Raw genomic sequence first — 16986 nt, 5'->3', positions numbered from 1 at the left:
GTGCATCCAAGGACACAAACAACGGAATGAAAAGGCATCCTACACGATGGGAGAGATTATTTACAAATCATATATCCGATAAGGGGGTAAGACCCAGAATATATAAAGAACTCCTATAATTCACTGGCAAAAAAACAACAACAACCATATTTTTAAATGGGCAAAGGACTGAAATAAACATTTCTTCAAAGAATATATACAAAAGGCCAACCAGCACATAAAAAAGATGCTCAACATCACTAATTGTTAGGGAAATGCGGATCAAAACCACAATGAGATATCACCTCACATCCATTAGGATGGCTATCATCAAAAAACAGCCAAGTGAGGGGCGCCTGGGTGGCGCAGTCGGTTAAGCGTCCGACTTCAGCCAGGTCACGATCTCGCGGTCTGTGAGTTCGATCTGGGCTGATGGCTCGGAGCCTGGAGCCTGTTTCCGATTCTGTGTCTCCCTCTCTCTCTGCCCCTCCCCCATTCATGCTCTGTCTCTCTCTGTCCCAAAAATAAATAAACGTTGAAAAAAAAAAAAATTAAAAAAAAAAAAAAACAAAAACAGCCAAGTGACGGTGTGCCTGGGTGGCTCAGTCAGTTAAGCATCCGACTTCGGCTCAGGTTATGATCTCACAGTCCGTGGGTTCAAGCCCTGCGTCAGGCTCTGTGTTAACAGCTCAGAGCCTGGAGCCTGCTTCTGTGTCTCCCTCTCTCTCTGCCCCTCCCCTGCTCACATTCTGTCTCTCTCTCAAAAATAAATAAACATTAAAAAAATCACTAAAAAAACCCAAAACAACCAAGTAACAAGTGTTGGTGAAGATGTGGAGAAATTGGAACTCCTGTGTGCTGCTGGTAAGAATGTGAAACAGTACAGCTACTATGGAAAAACACGGTAAACAGGACCCAGGAACGATGAAAAATAGAATTACAGCACAATCCTGCAATTTCACTTGTGGGTATACACCCAAAAGAATGGAAGGCAGAAACTTGAAGAGATAGATACGTGCACACTCATGTTCAGAGTACCATTATTCACCACAGATAAAAGACAGAAGCAAGTCCGGTGTCCTTTCAGGAATGAATGGATTCCCAAAATGTGGAAATTCTGCCATAGGCTACAACCTTGATGAATCTTGAGGACATGATGCTAAGTGAAATAAACCAATTGCCAGAAGACAAACGCTGTATGATTCCACTTACGTGCGGTACGTAGAGTAGTCAAATTCATAGAAACAGAAAGTAGAATGGGGGCTGTCAGGGGCTGAGGGAAGGGAGAGAAAGGAAGCTGTTGTTCTAATGAGTATAGAGTTTCAGTTTTGCGGGATGAACCGTTTTGGAGACTGGATGCCCAACATGGTGAATGTACTCAACACCACCCCAACTGTACCTTTAGAAACGGTTCAGATGGTAAATTTCATGTTAACGTGTTTTCCACTGAAGTTTAGATGTTTTAAATTTAAAACTGATTACGACAGTAAATCTTATGTTATATGTATTTTTACCACAGTTAAGAAGAAAAAGACAACAAAAAAAAAAAACACTGACAACACCAAAAGCTGGCAAGGATGTGGAGCAACAGGAACTCTCCTTCATTGCTCGCGGAACGCAGAACTGCACTGCCGCTTTGGAAGACGGTTCGGCAGTTTCTCACAAAACTGAATGTACTCTTACCAATTGAGCCAGCAATCAAGCTCTTGGGTATTTATCCAAACGAGTTGAGAACTTGTGTCCACACCCAGCAGCTTTATTTACAACTATCGAAATGCGGAAGCGACCAAGATGTCCTCCAGTAAGTGAACGGGTAAACTGTGCTACATCCAGACAATGGAATATTACTCTACTTTAAGAAGAAACGTGCGGGGCGCCTGGGTGGCTCAGTCGGTTAAGCGTCCGACTTCGGCTCAGGTCACGATCTCGCAGTTCATGAGTTCGAGCCCCGCGACAGGCTCTGTGCTGACAGCTCAGGGCCTGGAGCCTGCTTCGGATTCTGTGTCTCCGTCTCTTTCTGCCCCTCCCCTGCTCACGCTCTGTCTTTCTCTGTCTCAAAAATAAATAAATGTTAAAAAAAAAAAAAATTAAAAAAAAAAAAGAAGAAACGTGCTATCAAGACATGAAAAGAAGCGGAGAAAAACTTAAATGCATATGGCTAAGTGAAGGAAGCCAATCTGAAAAGGCTACATACTACTGTAGGATTCCACCTATACAATGTTCTAGAAAAGGCAAAAGTATGGAGACAATAAAAAGATCAGTGATTGCTAAGGGTTAGGGGAGAGAAAGGGACAGATAGGTGGAGCACAGAGCATTTTTAGGGCACAGAAAATACTCTAATGGTGGACACATGTCATACATTTGTCAAGACCCACAGAATGTACACCAAGAGTGAATCCTCATGTGAACTATGGGCTTTGGGTGATAATGTCGTGTCAATGCAGGTTCAACGATTATAACAAGCGTTATCACTCTGGTACAGGATGTTAATGGGGGAAGAGGCTGTGTGTTTGAGTGGGGAGCAGAGAGTATATGGGAACTCTGCACTTTCTTTTCAATTTTGCAGTGAATTGCTCTAAAAAATAAAGTACATTTGAAAATTCATACAACCCTTGGAGTGCCTGGATGGCTCAGTCGCTTAAGCGTCTGACGCTTGATTTCGCCTCAGGTCATGATCTCGTAGTTCGTGAGTTCAAGCCCCACATTGGGCTCCACTCCGACAGTGTGGAGCCTGCTTTGGATCCTCTCTCTCCTTCTCTCTCTGCCCCTCTCCTGCTGCTCTCTCCCTCAAAATAAATAAACTTAAAAAAATAAATAAATAAAAATAAAAATTCAGACAACATAAAATTAACCATTATCCATTCTAAAGTGGTACAATTCAGCGGTTGTTTAACTCATTCATAGTATCATGCAACCATTACCTCTATCTAGATCTAAGATATTTTCACCACCACCAAAAGGGAACTGCTCAGCAGTTACTCCCCATTCTCCCTCCCCTTGGCCCCAGGCAACTACTAATCTAATTTCTGTCTGTATGGATTGCCCGATCTGGACATTTCATATAAATGGAATCATACAATCCATGGTCTTCTGTAACTGGCTTTCTTCACTTAACTTGTTTTCAAGATGCATCCATGTTGTAGCATGTATCAACCCATCATTTCTTTTTAAGACTCAATAATGTTCCATTGTGTGTATACACCACATTTTTTTCTCCATTCATCAGTCCATGGACACTTGGATTGTTTCTGCCTCTTGGCCATTGAGACTAGTTGTGCTATGAATATGCATGTACAAGTCTTTGTTTGAAGACCTATAATGGATTCTTTTCTTAATACTATACCCTTCCTTATCCTTAGAAGAGGGAAACTTAAAAAACAGAATAAAAATAAAATTAACATATAAAATATCAAATTAATGGTATTTTTAAATGATTAATGATAATAATGTTTACATTAATAATATTTAAGAATCACTAGTATTTAACATACTTTATCTCATTTATCATCATAATCCAAAGTAGACATTATCACCTCCATTGTATAGATCAAGAAACCAAGGCTCAGAAGGTTAAATAACTTGTCCATGGTTGCACAGCCAGCGAGTGTGAGCCAACTTTGGACCCCAGGTTTTTCTGACCCCTCTCTGCCTCTCTGACTACCTCACACATCAAACTTGTCAGAGGAGGCGAAAGAATGGGTAAGAGGCACACTTCCTTGACTTGTAATTCTCACCAAACTCTTCCCTTGGTGAAGTCATGATGCAGAAGTTGGTGGAATGAAAACACAGGCCGTATCCACAAGCCCAGAGGAACGGTGAGTGGTGTTGGTGTGGCTTCTTGGGTGTGAGTCAACCGCTCACCAGGATCACTCCCGACCCTTCTCCCCAGCTGATTGTCTGAATGAGTACAGCCAGTCCCGTCCCCTGCGTCCCCAAGCTGGCCCCGCCTCCCGTACCACAGTGGGTTTGGATACAATGCATGTCCAAGAGTGGACTAAAGTAAGCCACATACCTGGGGACGGCTGCTCCACACCCGGGTCTCCCTGCTTCTCTTTGGAGAGTTCCTGCAGGCACTGGTCCCGTTCCTCCCGAAGCACCTGGAGCACATCACACAGTCGGGGGAGGGCGCCCACCTGCAAGTCCAAAACCAAGAATGCACATCAGTGCCACTAACTCCACTGTACCACAAAGAGACTTTCTGTGAGCATGAGTGGGGCTAGACAGTGAGGATTCAAACGGAGGAGGGCAAAATCCAGCAGGGAGCTCTTCACAGTGAGGTAGAGGCAGCCACTCTTGGGAGAGAATACAGGCCACTGAATTCTGGGACAGCCAGGATGCTTGAACCATCTGTAGCTTGTCCCCTGCAAATCTTGCCCTTGAGTTTATGAGGACACCCGAGCCCGGTGAGTTACTTACTTTCTGGGGACCTATTAGTCTGCAGGACTTCGTTTATTCCAACAGTGTTCATTTCTCAGGCTTGGCAAGTTAAGTTTTGATTCAAGGGTCTTTGAAACCTACATTCAACCATCTCCCTGTTCCCCAGAAGAGAACATATATCCACCCCAGGCAAACACTGATGGAGGGATGTGTTGGACAGGAAGGACTGGCACACAGTCCTGGCTTCCTAGCTCTTCCTAGAGTAGATTTCCAGAGCATGGCTCCATTCTTTCATTTGTGCTGACACTTGATAAATATGTGAGTGAGGGAAGGAAGGAGGAAGGAAGGAAGGAAGGAAGGAACAACTCAAAACACCAATGAATTGAACCCTTATTTTACTTTTTACAGAGTAGGGAATTTTTTTATAAATTTTTAAAAGTTTGTTTGTTTGTTTCTTTTGAGAGACAGAGAGGAGGAGGGGCAGAGAGAAAGGGAGAGAGAGAATCCCAGGCAGACTCCATGTGGTCAGCACAGAGCCCGATGTGGGGCTCGAACTCATGAACCGTGAGATCATGACCTGAGCCAAAACGAAGAGTCGGACGCTTAACCGACTGAGCCACCCAGGCGCCCCTACAGAGTATGGAATTTTAATATTAGAGTCTTTTCGCATACATTAACTTACGTAAGCATCAAAATAACCCCGTAAAGAGACACAGAAAAGGAAACTGAGGCCCATAGTAGTTAGGGCATGTGACCAAGGTCCTATACCCAAGGTTCCGAATTTCAGAAACCGGCCTTCCAAGAGGTCAAGGACCAAGTCTTAAACCCTCTTGTCACCCCTGCACTAAATGCTTTGTGGATGGAAATGTCAACATAATGGAACAGGGGGAGAAGTCCCCGGCGACAAGGCCATGCTCCAAAATGGCCCAAATAAACAAAAGCTCTGGGCCAGAGAAGGGCACCTCAGGTAGCACTGTATTCAAACGACTCCAAAGGCAAACAAATAATCTGACGATCTCTCTGTTAATTTGGGTCTTCCACAGCTCATGACCCTTCACTAATGCAGTCAGAAAGCACCTATCAGCTGTCAGCGGCTGCTCTCTTCCAGCTACTCCCTGACCATAAGTGACTGGATCCGTGATCCCCATGAAACACACACATCACCTCCCCTGGCACGGAGCCCACAGTCAGCCACAACAGAGCTGTTGCAGGACCATCTGTGTCTACCCAGCACTAAAATCATATTATGTGGGGCACCTGGGTGGCTCGGTCACTTGAGTGTCCGAGTCTTAGTTTCGGCTCGGGTCATGATCTCACAGGTTGCGCGTTTGAGCCCTGCATCGGGCTCTGTGCTGACAGCACAGAGACTGCTTGGGATTCCCAATCTCTCTCTCTCTCTCTCTCTCTGCCCCTCCCCTGAGCGCGCGCTCTCTCTCTCAAAATAAATACACTTAAAATTCATTCCTTCCCCGTTCATCACCCCTAAGTTTCCATCTCATTCCTGACCATACAACACATGACTTCATCACCTTGCTTGTGATGGCTCTTGTATTTAGACACTTATGTTAAAACGTTCCCTAAGAATATAGTCACTGTCGGGAGAACCGGCACGCAGCCCCGCATACTTGTGCCCTTGTCTCCCTGTGGCGTTCTCTCCGGGTCCTCGCGGAAGCCCATCATCACCACCACCCTCTGGCTTTTCGGCGGAGGCGGTAGATGAGCTTGAGTGGAAAAATCCACCTGCGGGTTGGCAGGCTGCCATTAGTTCACCAAAGGTCTCAAGCAGGCACACAGCCTGTTCGGTGCCACTTTGAAGCTAACATTACTCTTAAAAGGTGAGACGCTGCAGGAGGGAGTGTGAACAGGTACAATCTTTTAAGTGTATATACGTAAGCATATGTTAAGTGTCACAAAAATGTCCAGACCCTTTGGCCGACTGACTTTACTTCTGAGAATCCACCCCGTACGTGGCAAAAGCTTTATATAGAAGGATTCTGCGACAGCTTGAAGTATAACGGAAAACAAAGGGATGGGCTTCTGGGAGATGCAGCACACGTACGTTTTTCCTATTGCTCCCACGAAGTACAAGAAACCCTGGACGTTATGTACAAAAGAAGCATTAGAAGATTCTGGAAGGTGGAGAGAAGGCAAAGTGGCTAAAGACCTCATGACCCAAGGAAGTGGTGAGTTCTGTCAGGTTTCTTTTCACCCCATATACCCCATTCCTGGAGCTGAAGAAGTCAGCAATAAGGAAATGCAGCCAGATGCAGAGGAAAAAGCCCCGACAAAAGCCTGCTCGCTCTAGCCAAGGGCCAGGAAAGAGGAAGTCTAGCAAGACAGAAAATGTATAGGCGATAACTGCCCACTTCAGCCAAACACCACAGAAAAGCCTGTGGTCACCTGGGGAGCCAGGACTTCCACCTTCCCCAGGCTGTGACGCAGGGCCCCAGCCTCCCTGCCAGGGTGGTGTCTCAGACGGCCAAGCAAGGAGCTGGCGCATTCAGCCCTGTTGTGTGGTAACACAGTCCCCCCAGCCCGTGATGCCAGCGGAGACTGGACTTTCCCCCCAGCCCAGAAGGAAGGAGGTCCCCTTCATCTCCCCACCGGGATGGTGTCCCAGGTGCTGCAGGAGAACTGCCCACCCAGAATCCTATACTCGGCAAAAGATACCTCCAGGAATGAAAGGGAAGTCAAGACATTCTCAGGGAAGGAAAACTCAAAGAACTCGTTGTCGGCATCCTCCCCTAAAAGAGTGGCTAAAGGAAGGTTCTCTAAACACAAGGAGGCCTGGCAGACACTCGGCACTTTCACCATCACCAGTGTGACGGGAGCCCCCACTGTAGTGTTATGAGACCATGTGGGGAGCTGATAGTCCCACCCCTCACTCGTCAGTAAGGGGGACCCTTCCTCCTCTGTCAGTGTCAAATCAGACAGAGTGGGGAAGCTGGACTTCTATGTGCACCTGGAAGAAATGAGGGAGCATCCACCCCCTTCCTCATCAGAAAAAGCCCACAAAGAGGTTTAAGTAAGATCCAGAGCCCTACGGCATAGAAAATGCCCCACTTTCTTCTTCTTTTTTTTTTTAATCTTTTTCTTTTAAGGTTCATTTATTTTGAGAGAGAGAGCACAAGCAGGGGAGGGGCAGAGAGAGAAGGAGAGAGAGAATCCCAAGCAGGCTCCGTGCTATCAGCACAGAGCCTGATGTGGGGCTTGATCCCACGAACCACGAGATCACAGCCTGAGACAAAAATCAAGAGTCCGATGCTCCACGAACTGAGCCATCCAGGTGCCCCTGAACTGTCCTGCTTTCAATAAAAGATCACTCATCACATTAAGGTTGACATCAAACTGAATGAAAAATGATCAACAGATGCCAACACTAGGGGCACCTGAGTGGCTCAGTCGGTTAAGCGTCCGACTTGGGCTCAGAACACGATCTCATGGTTCATGAGTTTGAGCTCTGAGTCAGGCTCTTCACTGATGGCTTGGGCACTCTCTCTCCCTCTTTCTCTCTCAAAAATAACTAAATAATAATAAAAAAAATAGATGCCAACACTGAAGTGACAGGGACCTGCAATGATTTGACAAAGGTTGTAAAGCAGCCATCATAAAAATGCTTCCGTGAGCAATTACAGGTACACTTGGAACAACTGTAGAAATATACACCTCGGCAAAAAGAAGAAAGTTTCAGCAAAGAAATGAAAGATATAAAGCAATCAAATGTAAAAGTTAGAACTGAAAGAGACCATAACTGAAGTAGAAAAGCTCAGTGGGAGGGCTCAGCAGAGAGAAAAATTAAACTGAAAATAAAAAGGCACAGACTTTGGAGGGCCTGACTGGCTCAGTCAGTGGAGCATGCGACTCTGAGGTCATGAGTTCAAGCCGCACGTTGGGCGTGGAGCCTACTTACAAAAATAAAAAGTGAAATGAAAACGGTAAAATAATCCTTAAAAAATAAATTACTTTCTGTTAAAGTTTATTTATATATTTTGAGAGAGAGAAAGAGCGAGCTGGGGAGGGGCAGAGAGAGGGGGGTAGAGGATCTGAAGAGGGCTCCATGCTGATAACAGACAGCCCCATGTGGGGCTTGAACTCACGAACCCATGAGATCATGACCCGAGCTGAAGTCGGACGCTTAATCGACTGAGCCACCCAAACGTCCCTAAAAAATAAATTAAAAAATAAAAACAAAACAAAAAGTGAACAGACTTCCAGGGTTACATGTGACAACAAAAGCACAATCCATAGAAGGAAAATCGGGTAAAGTGGACTTCATAAAAATTTAAAAGGAGCACCTGGGTCGCTTGGTCAGTGAAGCGTCTGACACTTGGTTTTGGCTCAGGTCATGATCTCACGGTTTGTGAGTTCGAGCCCCGTATGAGGCTCTGTGCTGACAGTGCGGAGCCTGCTTGGGATTCCCTCTCTCTCTCTCTCTCTCTCTCTCTCCTCCTCCTCCTCCTCCTGCTTGCAAGTGCATGGGTTCTCTCTGTCTCTCTCAAAATATATCAATAAACTTTAAAAAAAAATTTTAAAACCTTTTACTTCATGTTAAGCAGACGAAAAGACAAACTACAGACTGGGAGAAAATATTTGCATTCGCATATTCAAGAAAGGACTAATACCTAGAATGCATAAAGACCCTTCAAATCTCAACAGTAAACAAACAAACAATATCATTACAACATAGGCAAAAGACACGAGGAGACATTTCACAGAAGATATACAGATGCCAAATGAGCACATGAAATGGTTTCCAAAATTATTAGCTATTAAGTGAACACAAATTGAAACCACAATGTGTTATCACTATACTCTATCAGAATGGTTAAAATACAAAAAACTAGTAACCACAAATGCTGGTGACGTCGTGGAGAAACTAGATCACTCATACGTTGCTGGTGGGAATGTAAGATGGTGTAGCCATTCTGGGAAACAGGTTGGCAGTGTTTTACATAAGCTGAACATGCAGCTTTCACATGATCCAGCAATTTATCTCAGGGAGATGAAAATTTATATTCATGCAAGAACCAGTATGCGAATCTTTATAGCGGTTTTTATTCAATGGGTGAATGATTACACAGATCACTGCACATCCATACTACGGAATTCCACTCAGCAATAAAGAGGAATAAACTAAGGCTGCCTGGGTGGCTCAGTCAGTTAAGCATCCAACTCTTGATTTCAGCTCGGGTCATGATCTCGCTGTTCATGAGTTTGAGCCCCACATCTGGCTCTGCAAAGACAGTGCAGAGGAGACTGCTTGAGATTCTGTCTCCTGTTTCCCTCTTTCTCTGCCCCTCTCCTGTGCTCGCTCTCTCTCTCTCTCTCAAAAACAAATAAATAAATAAATAAACACTTAAAAAAATAAAAAGGAGATGAATCTTCAGAGAAGTATGCTGAGTGAAAAAAGCCAATCCTAAAAGGTTACATACCATATAATTCTATTTGTATGAACTCTTGACATGACAGAATTATAGAAAGAGAGAGCAAATTAGTGGTCAGGAATTAACGAAGGGACAGGAGTGGGAAGGAAGTGGCTGTGACTGTAACAGAGCACCATGAAAGATTCTTGGGGTAACAAAAATATTCTGTATCTTGACTGCATCAATGTAATGTTGTACTATATAGTTTTGAAAGATTTTATCAATGGGAGAAACTGACAAAAGGCTATGCGGGGATCTTTCCGCATTATTTCTTACCGTCTACAATTCTCTCAGAGGCAGAAGTTTACATTGTAGGGGCCCCTGGGTGGCTCAGTCGGTTAAGCATCTAACTCCTCATTTTGGCTCAGGTCATGATCTCAAGGTTTGTGGGATCAAGCCCCACATCGGGGCTCTGTGCTGACAGGACAGAGCCTGCTTAGGATTCTCTCTCTCTCTCTCTCTCTCCGCCCCCCTCTCTCTCTCAAAATAAATACACTTTTAAAAATATGTAAATATATAGAGGAAGGTAGATACTTAATTCCGTGGCTCTGTTCCCATTCCTACCTCCAGTTGCAACCTCTCTGTCAGAGACTGATCTTTGTCTCTTTAATAATTACTCTTCCTCTGCTGCAATCAGAATTTAACTGGGCATATGGTTGCCCATCTGGAGACTAGAGTTTCCAGCTTCCCTGCAACTAAAGTGCACCCACATGACTAGGTTCTAGCAATGGAGTAGAGCAAAAGTCACATGTGCAAGCACAATCTCGTGCCCATAAAAGGAAAGGGACATGCTTCCCCCTTTCATGCGTGGATACGGTGATGAGCCATATTCAATCGTGGGGATGAGGGCAATGCTTCAGCCTTGACTATGTTGCCAGATTCAGAGGACAAAACCCATGGTGGACTGCACTTGTGAATTTCCACACTTCATAGCATCCTTTCGGTGTTAACATTGACAAAGTAACTCGTAACAGACTTAGGAGATTTACTGCCAAGGACAGGGAAAGAGGCATATCGTAGTCAGAATTATCAGTCCCAATTCCGTATAGGAGTTTATACATATGAGTTCAAGGTGGGTGGAGTATACTGCCTTCCTTGGGCCTAGCCATGTGACTGGTCACTGGTATATTAGATAGATCTGATAGGAAGAGAGGCTCAAAATATGTTTGCACAGCTGTGCTTGCTCTCTTGCATTTCTGCCACCTGGGGTATCTTGCAGGTCGTGCAGCAGACCTGTACCCAACCCAGGGACTGGAGCCAAGCCAGCTGAGCCCAGCCTGGATCAATCAAACCCTAGTTGACTTGCGAACACCATGAGAGAAATAAAGCCTTATTGCTGAATATCCCTGAGCTTTTTTGGGACTGTTATGCATGGCACACGGTAGGAAAGAGATTCTGAGGCAGCACCAAGGTGCATGATTTAGGGAGTTGAAGTTTCTACCAAATGGGTGGCGATTTGCACTGTGGGGTTAAAGAAAGGAGTACTCCCACAGAGTGGACTCTTGAGAGCCATGGAGCAAGGTTAGAAATGACAGAACACCTATCCTGGGAACATCTCTCCAAGAAAAGTTCAACTTCCTTGGCAGTTTTACCCTGGACTATAGAAAGAATAATACTCACGGGGCACCTGGGTGGCTCAGCCGGTTGAGCGTTTGACTTCGGCTCAGGTCATGATCTCGCAGTTGGTGAGTTTGAGCCCCCCCCGCATCGGGCTCTGTGCTGACCGCTCAGAGCCTGGAGCCTGCTTCAGATTCTATGTCTCCCTCTCTCTCTGTTCCTCCCCTGCTCATGCTCTGTCTGTCTCTGTCTCTCAAAAATGAATAAAGTTAAACAAAATTTTTTTAAGAATAATAATCAGAAGACAGTTTAACTTTATATATATATGTATATATATATATATATATATATATATATATATATACACATATATATTTGTGTTTTTTTTTTTTTTAAGGTAAGCTTCATGCCCATTGCAGAGCCCAACGTGGGGCTTGAACTCATGACCCTGAGATCAAGACCTGGATGTTTAATGGGGGAACCTGGGTGGCTCAGTTGGTTAAGAGTTCGACTTCAGCTCAGGTCACGATCTCATGCTTCATGAGTTCCAGCCCCGTGTTGAGATCTCTGTCAGCACAGAGCCTGCTTCAGATCCTCTGTCCCCTTCTCTCTGCCCTTACCCTGCTCTCTCTCTCTCTGTCTCTCAAAAATAAACAAACATTAAATATATTTTTTAAAAAAAGACCTGAACACTTAACCGACTGACCTTGTAGTGATATATACATAGCATGAAATTTACTACTTTAACCATGTTTAAGTGTACAAGTCAGTGGCATTAAGTACATTTATAATGTACTTTACAATGGTGTGCAACCATCATCACTATCCATTTCCAGAATTTTTTCAGCATTGCAAAAGAAACTCCATACCCATTGAACAGTGCCCCCATTTCCTTCCTTCCCTAGCCTCTGGTGACTTCTAGTCTACTTTCTGACTCTGCAAATTTGCCTATTGTAGGTATTTCACGTAAGTAGAATCACATATTTGTTCTTTCCTACCCAGCTTATTTCACTTAGTGTGTTTTCAAGGCTCATCCACATTGTAGAATCTATTGGAATTTCATTCCCTTTTAGCGGAATGATATTCCGTTGTGTATAGACACTACATTTTGTTCTTCCATTCATCTGTTGATGGATGGTGTTTGGGTTGCTACGACCACTTAGCTATTATAAATAATGCTGCTATGAACATGGGTGTGCAAATATCTCTTTGAATCACTGCTTTTGATTCTTTTGAGTGTATCCCCAGAGACAGAATTGCTGAATCATATGGTAATTCTATGTTTACTTTTTTAGGAGCCACCAAATCGTTTCCATAGTAGCTGCACTGTTTTGCATTCCCACTAGCAAAGCACAGGGGTTCCATTTTCTCTATATCCTCATCAACCCTTGTTTTGTTTTGTTTTTTTATCCACTGTATTTTTTTTTTGAAGTAGTTTCTACCCCCAATGTGGGGCTCGAACGCAGGACCCCGAGATCAAGAGTTGCATGCTCTACTGACTGAGTCGGCCAGGCGCCCCTATTTGTGTTTTGTTTTCATAACAGTCACCCTGATGGGTGTGAAGTGGCTCATTCCACATTTCTTTAACCCTCGATCCTTCCAATAAAACTTAATAAGCCAAAATAATTTTGGGTTGTGGTGGCATGCCCGCTAAAGACAGCGAAAGCATTCTGCTGAAAGGACTGAGCCCATGGCCCCTGATGGTGACCAGTAGAGAAGAAAAGGGGCCCTTTGGGGGTCTGGGAGTGGCTGAGAAGAGTGTGTTCAATGGAGGAACCAGCTGGTAGAGGCATCAGAGGGAGAATAAACGGGACACAAGCCCCCTGCCCATCTAAATTAACCCAGAAAAGCGGGGGGGGGGGGGGAGCTGAAAATTAGTAGCCATTAGTAGCTGAAAATTAGTATATTTATCCATATATTTCTGTATACTTATTAAATATAATTTTACTCAAAATTCACAGGAGAAAAAGCAAATGAAGACTAGAGATTTGCTAAAACTTTCCTCAAAACCAGAACTATTAGTCCTTAAAAAGTACCTTTAAACAGTTGTAAAAAAATTGAGTTTGTGTTTGTACGTGGTTTTTTTTTTCCTCTTTTACTTGTATTAGTGCCAAAGAAATTATCATGAAAAACAGCAGTTCCCTTCTCTAACCTTTACCTGCTTTCCGGAGGCAATCATTTTCAACTCTTTTTAGCTGTTTATTTTCCTTTTTATCTCCATATTTTTTCAAGATTTTATTTTTAAGTAATCTCTACACCCAACATGGGGCTCAAACCCATAACCCTGAGACCATGCTCCATGAACGGAGACAGCCAGGCGCCCCTCCATATTTTAAAATTATGTTCTTATACTACTATTTCTTGGTCTGTTAATCTGAGACATTATCCAAAACTCTGTTATGGAAGACAAAGATGTAGATGCTTTTAAATCTCCTTACATATACTTCTTTCCCCCATATATTACATATACTTCTGCTGATTTAATTTTTAGTGAAATGAATGGTGTGTATTTATAACGTTTTCTTTTGACTCTGAAGTATCGTCCACTGCTGAGTCTAGCCATGTAAAATGATTATGTCTCTTCTTGTACATTTTGTTTTTCCTGAGGTCAATTATTACCTTGTTTTTCCATTTGATTAGCGTTCTATGTACATATGGCTAATTTTTTTAAGTGCCCCAACAGCTCCGTGGGACATCTATCAAAGGTTGTAGTTGTCTTACCTCCAGAGACTTCTCTGCCGGTCCTCGTTCCTCTTGTGCCAACCTGGGCCTGATGCCTGGCTGTGGCTTGGGGTACCCTCCCCCCAACTTTTCTGCCTAGACTTTGATTTCGTAGATTCCACATCTTTTTCCCTGCCTCACTTCCTCGTTTTGCAGAAGTTGCTGCCTAAGAAAGTGTAAGTAGGAGGTAAACTTTGAAACCTTTGCAGGAGTGAAGAAGCTTTTATTAGTTTGATTAATTATCAAATGAATAATTTGGGCAGAGAATTCTAGGTTGAAATTAAATTTCGTTCCAGATCTTGAAGGCACTTCTCCTTCTCTCTTCCTGTATTGATAAGATACCCAACTGTGCTCCCAAACCTTTTGTATGTGACTTTTCTCTTCTCTGTAGAAATATTTCGGATTTTTCTGTTTTCAGTCGCTTTTAAATTCCTTGAGGAAATGGTCCTTTTTTAATTCATTGGTTAAGAGACTCAGGGGCCATTTCTATCTGAAGATTTGTGTTCTTCGTGTTGGAATTTTTTATTTTTATTTTTTTTTTATTTAAAAAAATTTTTTTTAACGTTTATTTATTTTTGAGACAGAGAGAGACAGAGCATGAACGGGGGAGGGGCAGAGAGAGAGGGAGACACAGAATCGGAAGCAGGCTCCAGACTCTGAGCCATCAGCCCAGAGCCCGACGCGGAGCTTGAACTCACGGACCGTGAGATCGTGACCTGAGCTGAAGTCGGACACTTAGCCGACTGAGCCACCCAGGCGCCCCTCATGTTGGAATTTTTTAAATGTTATGTGGTTTATTTTATTATTTCCTCCCTTCATCTTCTCTATTCTGTCTTCTTAGAACTCTTATATTATTTGAATAATGGGCAACGTGGATGGACCCTCTAATCTTTTCACCTTTCTCCACTCTTCTACCGTTGTGTCATACGCTTTTTTTTTTTTTTTAATTTTAGAGAGAAAGAGAAAGAGAGCATGAGTGGGGGAGAGGGACAGAAAGAGACAGAAAGAGAGAGAGAATCTTAAGCAGGCTCCACACTCAGCACAGAAGTTAACTCAGGGCTTCATCTCACAACCCTGGGATCATGACCTGAGCAGAAATCAAGAGTTGGCCGCTCAACCGACTGAGGCACCCAGGCACCCTGATGTGCTGTTGAGTTTCCTAATAAATGTTTTGTCATCATCATACAATTACTTTCCAGGCAGCCTTTCTTACTCTCTGGTGATTCCATTTCTCCAGCACCCTCTTTCCCACACTCCCTCTTCTTGAATCTGGCATCCTTGTTAAGAACTGTGTATCGGGATATTAATTGTAGTCACGTGATCTTTTCCTCCTCTCTGCATGGACGACATTTTCTCTAAGTTCCTTTCTCCTGTTTGTTTGCTTTCACACCGGAGGTCTTCCTCAATGCCATATCTACATACATACATATGTATCTGTGTGTGTGTGTGTGTGTGTACCTACATATATATATGTAGGTATATATATATATGTGTGTGTAATTGAAGTATGGTTGACATACACTATTACATTAGTTTCAGGTGCACAATATAATGATTCCACAAGCCCGTACCTTATTGCTATGGTCGCCACAAGTGTAGACACTCTCTGTCCCCATACCACACCGTCACAATACCATTGGCTATATTCCCTGTGCTGCGATCAATGCCACAGTTACACTTGAGGCACTAAAGAGGTCCTTGGAATCACTGTGGGCCTGAACAGTTTGTAGCCTTTGCTATAAAAAAAAATAATAATAATAATCAGGCTGAGAGGGTCCCCCCAGTCAGGATTTATGTTTCTCCTCCACACTTGGAGACTTTCCAGGGCGATGCGGACCGATCAAACAGTTTGTAATCAATCCCCCTCCACCCGGTGCAGGGATGTAGATTGTTATTTTTGCCAGACTGCTACCATTGTTTCATTCCTGAAGATTTCTTGAAATCTCTGCTTCATTGTTGTCTTATCTTGTTCCCTTTGACTTTGTGGGCTTATACCTTTGTGATTCCTTTACTATCATTTTAAGGATGCTCCCAAGGGAAGAGCAGATAAACACTTGTGGATAATCTGCCATTTTAAACTGGATGTCCTCATGTAACATTGTGATATAACAGAAATATACATTTGGTGTTCATCCTTGGGTCCTGGCGGAGTGCTCCTAAAACGCTTGTAGTTTCCGGAGCAGTAGGGGTGAGAGAAGCATCTTTTGTTATAATATTTGGTCTGACTCTTCTAATACAAGAGCTTCCAAGACCCTGCAAATCTCCGAAGTGATCAGTGACTTTGCAAATGCTGATGAGATGATCGGTGGCTGGGGGGGAGGGGGTCGCAGATAACTTCAGCAGAGATAACCACTTCAGGTGGTTAGAGACTGGCACTTCCAGCTGCCCTTCTGGCCACAGGAGATGAAAGACAGGGTAGAGATTGAGTTAATCACCAATGGCCAGTGATTTCAGCAATCATGCCTATGATTCCTCTGTAGGGGCGCCTGGGTGGCTCAGTCGATTAAACATCTGACTTCAGTTCAGGTCATGATCTCACAGTTTGTGAGTTCGAACCCTGCGTGGGGCTCTCTGCTGACCATGAGGAGCCTGCTTTGGATCCTCTGTCTCCCTCTCTCTCTGCCCCTTCCCTGCTTGCTCTCTTTCTCTCTCTCTTGCTCTCTCTCTCTCTCTCAAGAATAAATAAACATTTTTTTTTAAGCCTGTAAATACCCTATATAACAGGGTTTGGAGCTTCCTGGTGGGTGAATACATGGAGATGCTGGGAGCGCCACGTGTCCCCTTCCTTGCTTTCTGCCTTTTTTCCACTTGGCTGTCCCTGCATTGTATCTTTTATAATAAACCAGTAATGGTAAGTAAAGTGCTTTTCTGAGTCCTGGGAGCCCTTCTAGCAAATGATCGATTCCAAGGAGGAGGTCACAGGAGCCCC

The 16986-nt window shown here is 43.8% G+C and overlaps 1 protein-coding gene across 3 annotated transcripts in view; it reads right to left on the bottom strand.

Moving 5' to 3' along the window:
- The window catches only part of SCTR (secretin receptor), a 77664-nt gene that overhangs the window by 50127 nt on the left and 10551 nt on the right, over window positions 1-16986 (bottom strand). For all 3 annotated transcript variants that reach the window (XR_015255164.1, XM_086718416.1, XM_086718417.1), the window contains exon 2: window positions 3992-4112. Coding sequence is in view for 2 of the 3 variants with exons in the window: in XM_086718416.1 (XP_086574542.1) it covers window positions 3992-4112 (121 nt within the window). In the remaining variant the exon portion in view is untranslated. The remainder of the gene's footprint in view (window positions 1-3991; window positions 4113-16986) is intronic.

This window comes from Puma concolor, chromosome C1 (genome assembly GCF_028749965.1).
Source record: "Puma concolor isolate L17-30 chromosome C1, mPumCon1.1.hap2, whole genome shotgun sequence".
In the NCBI taxonomy this organism is placed as follows: domain Eukaryota; kingdom Metazoa; phylum Chordata; class Mammalia; order Carnivora; family Felidae; genus Puma; species Puma concolor.
The sequence above is the reverse complement of the archived record's forward strand: the minus strand, read 5'-3'. Positions and strand labels throughout refer to the sequence as shown.